The sequence below is a fragment of the Ylistrum balloti genome, unplaced genomic scaffold (assembly GCF_031769215.1).
Source record: "Ylistrum balloti isolate Yb309-2 unplaced genomic scaffold, AGI_CSIRO_Ybal_v1 Utg369978, whole genome shotgun sequence".
Taxonomy (NCBI): domain Eukaryota; kingdom Metazoa; phylum Mollusca; class Bivalvia; order Pectinida; family Pectinidae; genus Ylistrum; species Ylistrum balloti.
Window position 1 is genome coordinate 472,558 of NW_026782067.1, and position 12,261 is coordinate 484,818.

The 12,261-nt window shown below is 34.1% G+C and overlaps 1 protein-coding gene across 1 annotated transcript; it reads left to right on the forward strand.

Moving 5' to 3' along the window:
* Nucleotides 1-34: 34 nt before the first annotated feature.
* Nucleotides 35-11,639, forward strand: LOC132547793 (probable 3-hydroxybutyryl-CoA dehydrogenase). Its single transcript, XM_060211597.1, has 8 exons — nucleotides 35-210; nucleotides 1,863-1,999; nucleotides 2,277-2,382; nucleotides 2,937-3,031; nucleotides 3,599-3,695; nucleotides 3,947-4,045; nucleotides 4,361-4,468; nucleotides 10,922-11,639. Exons 1-8 carry the CDS (start codon nucleotides 159-161, stop codon nucleotides 11,107-11,109), a joined length of 882 nt encoding a protein of 293 aa, XP_060067580.1. The 5' UTR covers nucleotides 35-158; the 3' UTR covers nucleotides 11,110-11,639.
* The last annotated feature ends 622 nt before the right edge of the window (nucleotides 11,640-12,261 follow it).

The following is a 12,261-nucleotide window of genomic DNA, read 5'->3' on the forward strand; positions in this document are numbered from 1 at the left end:
CAGTGTAATTCAAGATGGAGGACGGAAGCGTCAATAAATGGATTACCCAATAAGCTTTTATACATAATCTCATCAACTTTATTTCAAGCGACTAACAACATATATTTGATGCAACTTATTTGTGTCACTATGTTTTAGTGAAACTCTGAAATGTTAAAATGGTGAAGATAGCTGTGATAGGTGCTGGGTTACTCGGGGTTAAAATCGCAGGTAAGGATGTCGCAGACATTAAATCTTCAGTGGCAGTTATGTCGTTTATCGCTCTGCAAAACTAATGTTAAAGTGACGTATAAAAAAATCCTGATTCAAACGAAAAATTACTCACTTTTTAATGTCATCTTTTGTAAAGGGATTTTATTTATATTTCAAGCAGTAAGTCGTATACAACATGGGACACCTGATATTCCAGATGTACATGTAAATAAATAGCTTATGATTTAACACATTGCTTTGGAAATATAAAATGTTAACAGAAATCATATGCCACAAAAGTTAGCGCTGTTGATTTGAAATTCAACAAACTTTCTACTACTGTTTATTTTGAAAAAAAAATGTTATGCACTTCTGAAAGAAATTGATTTATATACACAACAAGTCTTTAAGTTAACATATTTTTGTAAGCATGTCATGTGACCAAAGAGTCGTGATGTACAGAGCCATTGTGTTTCATCTATGTGCCATCTGCCAAGGGTAAACTTTACATGTAAAACTTCTCAAATTCCATATGTGGGATTGAGCTGACATTTGCATAAAATTGCCTTGACAGTGCTGTTATTTTTTGGGTCTGTCCAAAATCAAATATAGCTACGATGGCCACCGTCTTGAAAAACACATTTTAAACTTCTTCTCAAGTTCTACTGATGCCATTAAGGTATAGATGTGTCATGAGATCATGAAGCTAAGTAGCTGTGAAAAAAAAATCAGTTTAAAAAAAGAAACAACGAAGAGTATACAATGATATGCACCACTTGATCCCTCTGTAAACAAATGAAGTTTGGCTATTTTATTTTTAAGCCACCAACATCAGATTGGCTACTATTCTAATTTTCCCTCCTGTTTCTGTTTGTTATTGCTATTTCTTGGGAAGTGCAGAACAGCAGATTTCTGTCAAATGGTGCCTTTTCAATTTTGTAATTGATCAGAAAAATAGTGATGCTGACAGATGGACACCTTGTATTTTGACAAAGGAAGTTTGGTGTTGTTATTTCTAGGCAAGTACTAGATAGATATTTCCCAAATTTCACTTGCAGGTTCCCCATGTTTCCTGACCTTTCATTTTGTGACTGATGTGAAAAGCAATATGACTTACAGGAAGCCATCCTGGATATTGGCAATGAAAATATATTATCGCTATCTCTTGAGAAGTGCACCAAATGGATCTTTGATATGAAGCCTTTGTTCCTTTCCCTAGTGATGCACATTCTATTTTAAGACTTATATGAAAAACAAAATGGCAGCTGTTTTATTTTTTGACTGCTTTATTTTATTATTAGGTATTGTTATCAATATTATTTGAAAAAGTCAGAATTGATTTTTCTCAATTTTTCTACATAGATTCTCCATGGTCCCTAGTGACTTTTTTGATTCAGACTAATCAGAATTTTTAAGGTTCCTTTTCTAGTCAAGGTTACTAATTAATGTCAGTAGAAAACTTGTTTCTGGACTTGTTTACATTTTTGTATGCAATGGTATTGAACCATTTTCACTCAAAATTTGCATTTGCATGTTTTTAGGTGAATGGTCAAGGTCACTTAAGTTAGCAGAAAAGTGGATAATATTGTGAGTTCTGTATAACCAATTTGAATGTATGTCATGTTCAGAATATTGTTTCAGTAAGTTGACATAAATTATCTATTTTACAGGAGAACTAGCATACCATGGCCATCGTGTCAAGATCTATGACTCCAGTATAAAGAATCTAAACAGTGTTTACCAGCGTATGGAAGAAGATAAAAAGAATCTGAGAGAAGAAGGATTATTGCTCCAAAAAAGTTTTATTGTAAGTCAAGATACATACATGTTTCAGATTTTTACTGGTCAGCATTAAGTGGGATGGGGGCTGACCTTCCTAATATGTCGTAGTGGACTTCTCAACATCATTTCAAGAATCCTTCTACACACTGACCATGCTTAGCACAGACATGCTGTAACATAGTACATTTGCATACTGATCCAGAAGTGATATTAAGGTAATACAGATTTAGGTAAAAACCTGAAAGAACAATTTCATATAAATGTCAGCTCCTTCAATGGACTCTTCTATTTTCCCTTGCCAGGGCCAGGTACTATGTATGAGTCGGCTGGAAGAAACAGTCTGTGATGTTGAAATTGTAATTGAATGTGTCATAGAAGACCTTGAGGTGAAGAGAGATCTATTTGAAAGTAAGTAATATATTTATATAATTGGAATGCAAATCATAGTTTCCCATTGTTTAAACTTGAGGGTTATTGGACTTGATAAACCACAGCATTGGATAACTTTCTACTGTTGAATTTTAAGATGATTATGATACAAGTATTGTTTTATAACAATTTGTCATGTCCCATACATTAATAAATTCTAGTGTTATTTCAGTACATGTGACATGTGTATCTACTGGATTTCTCATTAAAATTCCATTTTCCTTTCTGCAATGAATTTCTATTTTTTATGTGCTGGGTTTCACCCTATGAACAGGGTCATTTAGAGTCAGGCCCTGTAGTAGCTAGTAGCTACCTGAACTGGATAAGACAAGACCAGACGCCTTTCATTTGCTATCCAGAGCAGTGAGGATAACCATGTACCTTAGCCCTTCTGAGGTTATGTTTGGCATGCAATGCTCTAAATGGCTGAGCTATAGCAGCCCCTAGTGGTGTGCTTAGATTTGACTGTGACATCGTATGGTTGTTATGTTATAAAATTAACATAAGTCTGTTTTAATTTGTTTATTTGACAGGAATTTCTCACTTGATGAAGCCAGACGCTGTTCTCAGCAGTAATACACTGAGATTGAAGATAGATGATGTTGTTCAGAGAACCAACATAAAAGAGGTAGGTCCTGTAATATGGTATTCTGCTTTAAACTGATCAGAAGATTATTGGGTGAAAAACCAATTACTATAACCCAGGTTGTCATATCAATATTTCATGTGTGGTAAAATGAAGGGACATAACTCTGGCCATCTTAATGCATCCAACAATACTGAAGAAAAATACAAAACTTATTTTGTGTCAAGGTAAAAGTAAAAATTTGGGATCTTTGAAGTAGGAGTGCTCCCTATAGTTATGATTATAAAGTCATGAATGCACTCTTGATTTGTAAATGTAATTATGTGATTTGTACAATTTATTGTATTTATGTATTTTGTCTTGACTGCTAAGAAAGTATCTACATAGTATATTATATACATGATTGATAAAATATATACATATTCTGAAAATCAAAAATACAATCATTTAGAAAAACTAGAAAAACATTATTACACAATGAGTGCTGTCTACAATGTTACAGGGGACGATAAGTTTAGGATTCCCGTTCCCTGTATACAATATCCTTTAGGTGCGAATCAGATAGAAACATTATTACACTGTTAATGAGAATTATAAACAATGTTACAGAGGACGATGGGTCTTCGATTCTTGTATCCTGTATACGGTATCCCAGAGGTGGAAATTACACCTAGCTCATTCTCTTCACAGAAAGCAATCCAGAAAGGTAAGTTCACATGCTGTCATATACAAGGAATCTACTTTGGGCTAAATGTTACCTACTGATGCTTCTAACAAGTTAATTTGTTCTGGACACCATATGATAGACAAATTGCGACTTTCTTAAAAAAATATAATAGACAAGATGTAATACCCATGTAAAATCATATATAGATTTCTTTAGTGGTGAACTTGTAGTGTTTTAAGCAAATTTCTAATGGTGATGTAATGATTTGGAGCAACTGAGCCTTTTTTCAGTTCGGATTATGTTGGAAAGAATGGGAAAGACCTTGTTCTTCAGATCAGGTGGAGAACCCCTCATTTTGTCAGAGGAACAAAGAGAGGAACGAAAGAAAGGTACATATACGAAATGGGGATTTTTTTAGGACATCATATTTTTCTAAATATATCAACATGTTCCTCATGCTATGTTCCTTAACAAGACGTGAATTGATTTAATAATGTTTATGAAATTGAAGGCATTATTTATATATATGTGGATATGTATGTTAACAATTCATCTGATGTATGTAAACATTGATAATCCTCTAAAGTCATTACTTTTGTTATCATTACACCCATCAGACCATATGGCTTAGGCTTTGAACATTCATCACAGATCTTGTGTTTTCATGTTGCCTATTTTACCGTGTTCTTTTCATTTGGCTGCAGCTCGTCTGGAGCAGATAAAGAGCTCGTCAGGTGTGGGTCACCTGTTTGAGAGCATGATTCCTGCCTTGTCACACCAGGGTAATGTTCCCCAGAGTGAGGAGAAAAAAAGTGAGTATCACACAAGAATGTATGACCATTAATCCTGGGCTATCTCACAGGATAGTACAGTGTATTTTCATGTGGAAGAATTTAATTTTAAAATACTTTTAAGCTCTCTTGATCTTCTTGATTTGGAAGAACTATTAGATTTGTGCAATGATCCTTGATTTGTCTGCTCGCTATCTTTATGAATTCTAGACTTCACTTTCTGAAAGCTGTTGGTCTTCCCTTGTTGTGATAAACTGAAGCCGCATATTTACTGTGTATGTAAGTGTGCTTGTGTCTGTTGTCCATGTTTGTTTTTTTAAGTTTCCTTCCTGGTCTATGGGATCAAGTAAGCTTATACCATGGTGTGGCATCTATCTTCAATCCCAAGTCATATATATTTCCCTTACATAATTTCTTCTTGATAACCAAGAGGCCAAGAGTCTGGCAGATTGCTGGGATGGGGATGAAATCTTATAAATGTTAAGACATTGAACCACACTCCAGGTCACAGGGATCAAATTTCTGAAAATGCTCAAATTTGCTTTGTCTGATGAACCGAAAGGCATGGAATCATGATATATGGCTTACAAGTTTATGGTGATAAACCTTGATTGTGAAAAAAATGACCATATACAAGGTCACAAAGGACATTTTTGTTAAAACACTCACTTGCTGTTAATACTCTGAAGGCATTTAATCATACTTAGCTTGTAGCTTGTCCTAAGATATAGGCTGAATTAGTTATAGGCTCTTAGTTATAGGCTTACTTAGTTATAGGCTCTTAGTTATAGGCTTACTTAGTTATAGGCTTACTTAGTTATAGGCTAACTTAGTTATAGGCTGACTTAGTTATAGGCTTACTTAGTTATAGGCTTACTTAGTTATAGGCTAACTTAGTTATAGGCTCTTAGTTATAGGCTTACTTAGTTATAGGCTTACTTAGTTATAGGCTCTTAGTTATAGGCTTACTTAGTTATAGGCTCTTAGTTATAGGCTTACTTAGTTATAGGATTACTTATAGGCTTACTTAGTTATAGGCTAACTTAGTTATAGGCTAACTTAGTTATAGGCTGACTTAGTTATAGGCTCTTAGTTATAGGCTTACTTAGTTATAGGCTCTTAGTTATAGGCTTACTTAGTTATAGGCTTACTTAGATATAGGCTGACTTAGTTATAGGCTGACATAGTTATAGGCTGACTTAGTTATAGGCTTACTTAGTTATAGGCTTACTTAGTTATAGGCTGACTTAGTTATAGGCTGACATAGTTATAGGCATACTTAGATATAGGCTGACTTAGTTATAGGCTGACTTGGTTATAGGCTTACTTAGTTATAGTCTCTTAGTTATAGTCTTACTTAGTTATAGGCTCTTAGTTATAGGCTTACTTAGTTATAGGATTACTTATAGGCTTACTTAGTTATAGGCTAACTTAGTTATAGGCTGACTTAGTTATAGGCATACTTAGTTAAAGGCTTTCTAAGTTATAGGATTACTTAGTTATAGGCTGACATAGTCATAGGCATACTTAGTTATAGGCTGACATAGTTATAGGCATACTTAGTTATAGGCTGACTTAGTTATAGGCATACTTAGTTATAGGCTTACTTAGTTATAGGCTGACTTAGTTATAGGCATACTTAGTTATAGGCATACTTAGTTATAGGCTGACTTAGTTATAGGCATACTTAGTTATAGGCTTACTTAGTTATAGGCTGACTTAGTTATAGGCATACTTAGTTATAGGCTAACTTAGTTATAGGCATACTTAGTTATAGGCTCTTAGTTATAGGTTTACATAGTAATAGGCATACTTAGTTAAAGGCTTTCTAAGTTATAGGATTACTTAGTTATAGGCTGACATAGTCATAGGCATACTTAGTTATAGGCTGACATAGTCATAGGCATACTTAGTTATAGGCTGACATAGTTATAGGCATACTTAGTTATAGGCATACTTAGTTATAGGCATACTTAGTTATAGGCATACTTAGTTATAGGCTAACTTAGTTATAGGCTGACTTAGTTATAGGATTACTTAGTTATAGGCATACTTAGTTATAGGCATACTTAGTTATAGGCTGACTTAGTTATAGGCATACTTAGTTATAGGCTGACATAGTTATAGGTATACTTAGTTATAGGCTGACTTAGTTATAGGCTTACTTAGATATAGGCATACTTAATTATAGGCTTACTTATTTATAGGCTGACTTAGTTATAGGCTTATTTAGATATAGGCTTACTTAGTTATTTTTGAAGAGTCTTAAGGTGGTTTACCGAAATTGTGAATTTCACAAGACCAGTGCTTCACATTGTCCCTTGGGAAGGGGTAAAACTTACCATAGTTTATCAAGGAAAATGACATTTTTATTCAACTTTGTTTTTTTTTCAATTGGAAATAATTCAAACTTTGTAAGCATTATAGGTATTGGTATTAGATTTGACAGATTGATGTGATGCACAAATTAAACCAAACTGATCTTAAGGACTGATGATTTGGGAAGTATGGACTAAAGATGAAAAATCTTCTCAAGACCTAGATATGGTTGAATAGATATTCTTGATGGATAAATGGGTCATCAGTTGCCTAACCAAGATGTCAGAGGGCTAGTTAGCTTTCCAAATAAATGACTCTGACCCATATTTCAGGTAAAATACATTGAAATATGTACATGACTTGTTTTTGATGACCAGAGGCTCAGGTTAATGCTGGGATAAAGGACTTCCAGTTTTGTTGAAATAAATGAGATTAACTGACTTCAGTTTCACAATTTCACTGCAGTCAAAACACATTTATGGCAAACATTTTCTGAATAACCAGGAATTGATCAGGGTCATGGTATTTGGTCAGAAGCATGCTAATGGACCAAAGTCTACCAAATATTAAATGAACAACACCTGCTTTCAAAGTCACAGACTCACCTGGTTCAAACCTTATCAGATCTTTTACAGTCATTTCTTCTGAATGCCGTAACAAAAGTTGGTCAAATTATTGATTATCAAAATGAATGGCCTCAACCTACTTTTAAGTCATAGGGCTTAAATGCTTTAAAGTCAAATGCATTACCATAGAAACACATTGGAGGATTTGATTGGTCCTATTTTAAATACATGTATATTCTGATTTGTTTGAAATTTGGTATAAAAAGATATAGGATGATGACAAATATAATGGTACCATTTTCAAGAGAAAAGAAAACAAAAGACAAAAAAAAAGTTGCTATTTGGTTGCCATGGTGACCAAATGAAAGCTTCTTGTGACAACCTCTCCTGAACTAGTGTTGATTGGGAAGCAGGGGGTTTTAGTCAGCCATCCTGGTGACAGTTTCTTTAGAGTTATCTTTTCAGTAGTATGCTTAGATGAACAGCTATCAACTTTGTTCAGATAAATAACAGTGACCCACTTTCAAGGACAATATTATCTAATGTTTAAATTTTGAAGCACTTTCTCTAAATGAAAAGACCCACAGGGTCATGATATTTAAATGCTAATTTACATTCTGTCCCAAAGCTGTGAGATAACAGTAATGGTGTTGCAGTCTTTCTTTTGTCACTCAGCATGAAATGGGATGCACAAGAACTGGATTGTCCATTGTCAGTTTAATATGATTGAGTATGGCGTAATGCTACCATGTCATTTCAGTGCGATGGCACTCTAAAACAACATCTGTTAGGACCCCATCATCCATTGACCTTATCTCCTGACTGTTACAAGGACATAAAACCATAAACAAACAAACAAATTTTTGTTGTATTTGACATGTAGCATGCTTGGATGATGGGTTACCAATCTCGTTAAAATAATGACCGTGACTAATCTACAAGGCGACAGGAATATTTATTTTACATCCATTATTATAGCATTCAGCCTGTCACTGGTTGAGTATCAGAACAGCTATATGTTGAAATAAACAGCTCTTAAGTTTGTGCAGATGCATGAAAGACCTTGACCAAATTTACAGGTCACAGGTGTGCATTATGTTGAAATAATTAAAGAAATTCTTTTGAGTAATCAAAAGGAGCCATGTAAGATATTTCATCTGTAGAATGCAGTGGTAAAGAGTTTTCAAGATTGTTCAAATCAAGGACCTTGACCCATTTTCAAAATTCCAAGAAGCTTCAGAATTTAGAAAAGCCTATACCCGATACTGTTGTATCCAGGTTATGGGTCATAAAGAATAAGTTTGGTGTGACCTGGGTCATGATTTAAATCCTTTTGACTTGATCCTCTTACTTGTTGATAGGATTTAAACAAAACATTAAAATTCCTGATGAAATTACCATCAGGTCTAGTTCACCTAATCAATATCTGAAATAGTTGACCGGACCTTTTCAAGCTGAAATATTAATAACTCAAGGTCATGATGATCATATAATAGAAATGTAATTGCAGTATATACCGGGGGGGTATATACAAATTTATAGAATATTTGCTCTTCTTTAATAAAGTACTGAGAGGAGATTTTCAATCTCTGAAAACAATGACTATATAACATCAGTCCATGAGAAATGTAATGTATTCTAATAGGCTATTATATGGAGGCTTTTAGTTTATGTGTCAGTGACCGATATATAACCGGAATGACAGATCGGCTTATATCAGGGGTCCTTCAGTAATGATCATAATAACAATGCTGATATCAACACTACGTAAAGTGTTATCTACTACTCCATTACTCCAACTATAGAAATATTTTAATTTCCGATTTTATTTGTTATATAGTTTTCATAACTTTAACAAAAACGGTTTCAATATTTGTTATTTTTTTTGTCAGAAATTTTCATTGATGTCAACAATGTCTTATGTGTTTATTGGTGTTTGTTTGATGATGTTGAGAGGATGAGGTTATAGGGGGTTTAGAGGTATGAAGAGTCAGACTGATGCTATATAGGGCCAGGTACTGCTGCTGATTGACATGTAGAGAGTCCTCCACTTTCTCTGATTGAGCAGTAATTAGCAGAGACTTAGGAGTTTAGACCCCATGCTGAGCTCCTCAGCCTCGTCAACACTGCATATCTGGTATGCAGAGTGCTTTGTTTCTCCAGTTGCTATGGAGATGACCTCTGATACCGTCTTACCGACTTACATTTGGGTTTTTCCTCACTCTCATCAATATCTACCTAAATCCCTTTGTCTTCCTATGTGATGTGGATGTATCGGTTTTCCCTGATTTTCACTTAACTGTGGATTTCCTCTGAAAGGTAGAAAGAATTCTCAAGATCTTTTAAACACTCCCTTCCTCATGTATACAATACACATCATATGATATCACAAGGTCAAATACAAAAGTGTTTTTTCTTTTAATAAGGCTTTTTTCATGAACAGTGTATACAGCTTTTAATATGTATATGCTGATCAAAGAATATTGATTACTAGTATTCTGCCTCATCAATGTTTCAAGACAAAACTTCTGGGTCTTGCAGTGCAAGGTATTAAGTATATTGTTTTAAGATATTCCCTAGAGATAATCTTTTGTATGATAATCTATTTAGTGTTGTTACCAGACATTCCCTAGAGATAATTTTTTGTATGATAATCTATTTAGTGTTGTTACCAGACATTCCCTAGAGATAATCTTTTGTATGATAATCTATTTAGTGTTGTTATCAGACATTCCTTAGAGATAATCTTTTGTATGATAATCTATTTAGTGTTGTTACCAGATATTCCCTAGAGATAATCTTTTGTAGTGTTGTTACCAGACATTCCCTAGAGATAATCTTTTGTATGATAATCTATTTAGTGTTGTTATCAGACATTCCTTAGAGATAATCTTTTGTATGATAATCTATTTAGTGTTGTTACCAGACATTCCTTAGAGATAATCTTTTGTATGATAATCTATTTAGTGTTGTTACCAGACATTCCTTAGAGATAATCTTTTGTATGATAATCTATTTAGTGTTGTTACCAGACATTCCCTAGAGATAATCTTTTGTAGTGTTGTTACCAGACATTCCCTAGAGATAATCTTTTGTATGATAATCTATTTAGTGTTGTTATCAGACATTCCCTAGAGATAATCTTTTGTATGATAATCTATTTAGTGTTGTTACCAGACATTCCTTAGAGATAATCTTTTGTATGATAATCTATTTAGTGTTGTTACCAGACATTCCTTAGAGATAATCTTTTGTATGATAATCTATTTAGTGTTGTTATCAGACATTCCTTAGAGATAATCTTTTGTATGATAATCTATTTAGTGTTGTTATCAGACATTCCCTGGAGATAATTTTTTGTATGGTAACTTGTTTGTTATCCTTAGCAACAATTTTTCCAGATTACTGCCAGTATAGTGATCAGTTTGAAGTAGAAATTCAGTTCAGAGAATCAGTTTGGAATAAGTATCCTATATAGTCAGCATGATAATCTCAGGGATCTTCATCTGTTGTATGATAAACTTTTCATCAAAATATTTAAAATTACTTCTCACAGCATTGATAGTAAATGTATAATTTCTGTGTACAGAGGGTATGGATGAGGACCGCGACCCAGACTGTGCTATCTGTATGGACCGTATGAGGGACTGTCTTCTCAGCCCATGCCACCACATGATCACTTGTTACGAATGTTCAAAGATGCTCCTGAATCGGCGAGATGGTTGTCCAATTTGTCGGAAGGACATCACAGAACTGATCAGGGTCTACCATTCATAGTTATTAATGAAGACTGTTTATCTAATAATGTATTGCTGAACTCTACTGTGATAGGTATTATCAATTCTGTGAGGATACCTTATAGGAGAACAACATAAAAGTGATTTGTTTTATCACCCGGTAGAAGGCATCAGAACATTACAAGTGTAGCTGGCTGTACTCAGTAGTGTGATGAATCTATATAGGGACTACAAGCAGACTTTCTACAAGTATACATTATATCTTTCCAGGGTGAAAAGCTTTGGTCACAAAATTCTGTTGTTTCAATATGCTTATGTTGTAATGTATGTTACTTGTTTATAGATCCTGTTCTGTTGTTATTCACTCTCAACTGGTTATTTATTGTCATGGTAACAGTCGTAATTTATGTTACTAGTTTATAGATCTTGTTGCTAGACACCCTTGACTTGTTATTCAGTGTCATGGTAACAGTCGTTGTAATTTATGTTACTAGTTTACAGATCTTGTTCTGATGTTCGACACCCTTGACTGGTTATTCAGTGTCATGGTAACAGTCGTTATAATTTATGTTACTAGTTTACAGATCTTGTTCTGATGTTCGACACCCTTGACTGGTTATTCAGTGTCATGGTAACAGTCGTTGTAATTTATGTTACAATTTTACAGATCTTGTTCTGATGTTCGACACCCTTGACTGGTTATTCAGTGTCATGGTAACAGTCGTTGTAATTTATGTTACAATTTTACAGATCTTGTTCTGATGTTCGACACCCTTGACTGGTTATTCAGTGTCATGGTAACAGTCGTTATAATTTATGTTACAAGTTTACAGATCTTGTTCTGATGTTCGACACCCTTGACTGGTTATTTAGTGTCATGGTTACAGTCATTGAAGGTTATATTTTGTATGTGATTATTTTTACACTGTGTAAAAGGTTGATATAAATTGATTGATCCTAAACCTAAAGATCATGTGGAAATTGGAGGCTGTCATCTCAGTATATATGTCATCAGAAGACACAGGGATGCTGCAAGGAATAGCTGACACCAGTATTTCTTACTAAGGTTGATATCGGTGTATAATACAGGAAATCTCATTTTATCGATACTCAAAAACCAAATGAAACATATCCCAGGAAAGTTTTTAAAGCCAGATGATTAAATGTATTTTGACAGAAAACTCTGCAGTTT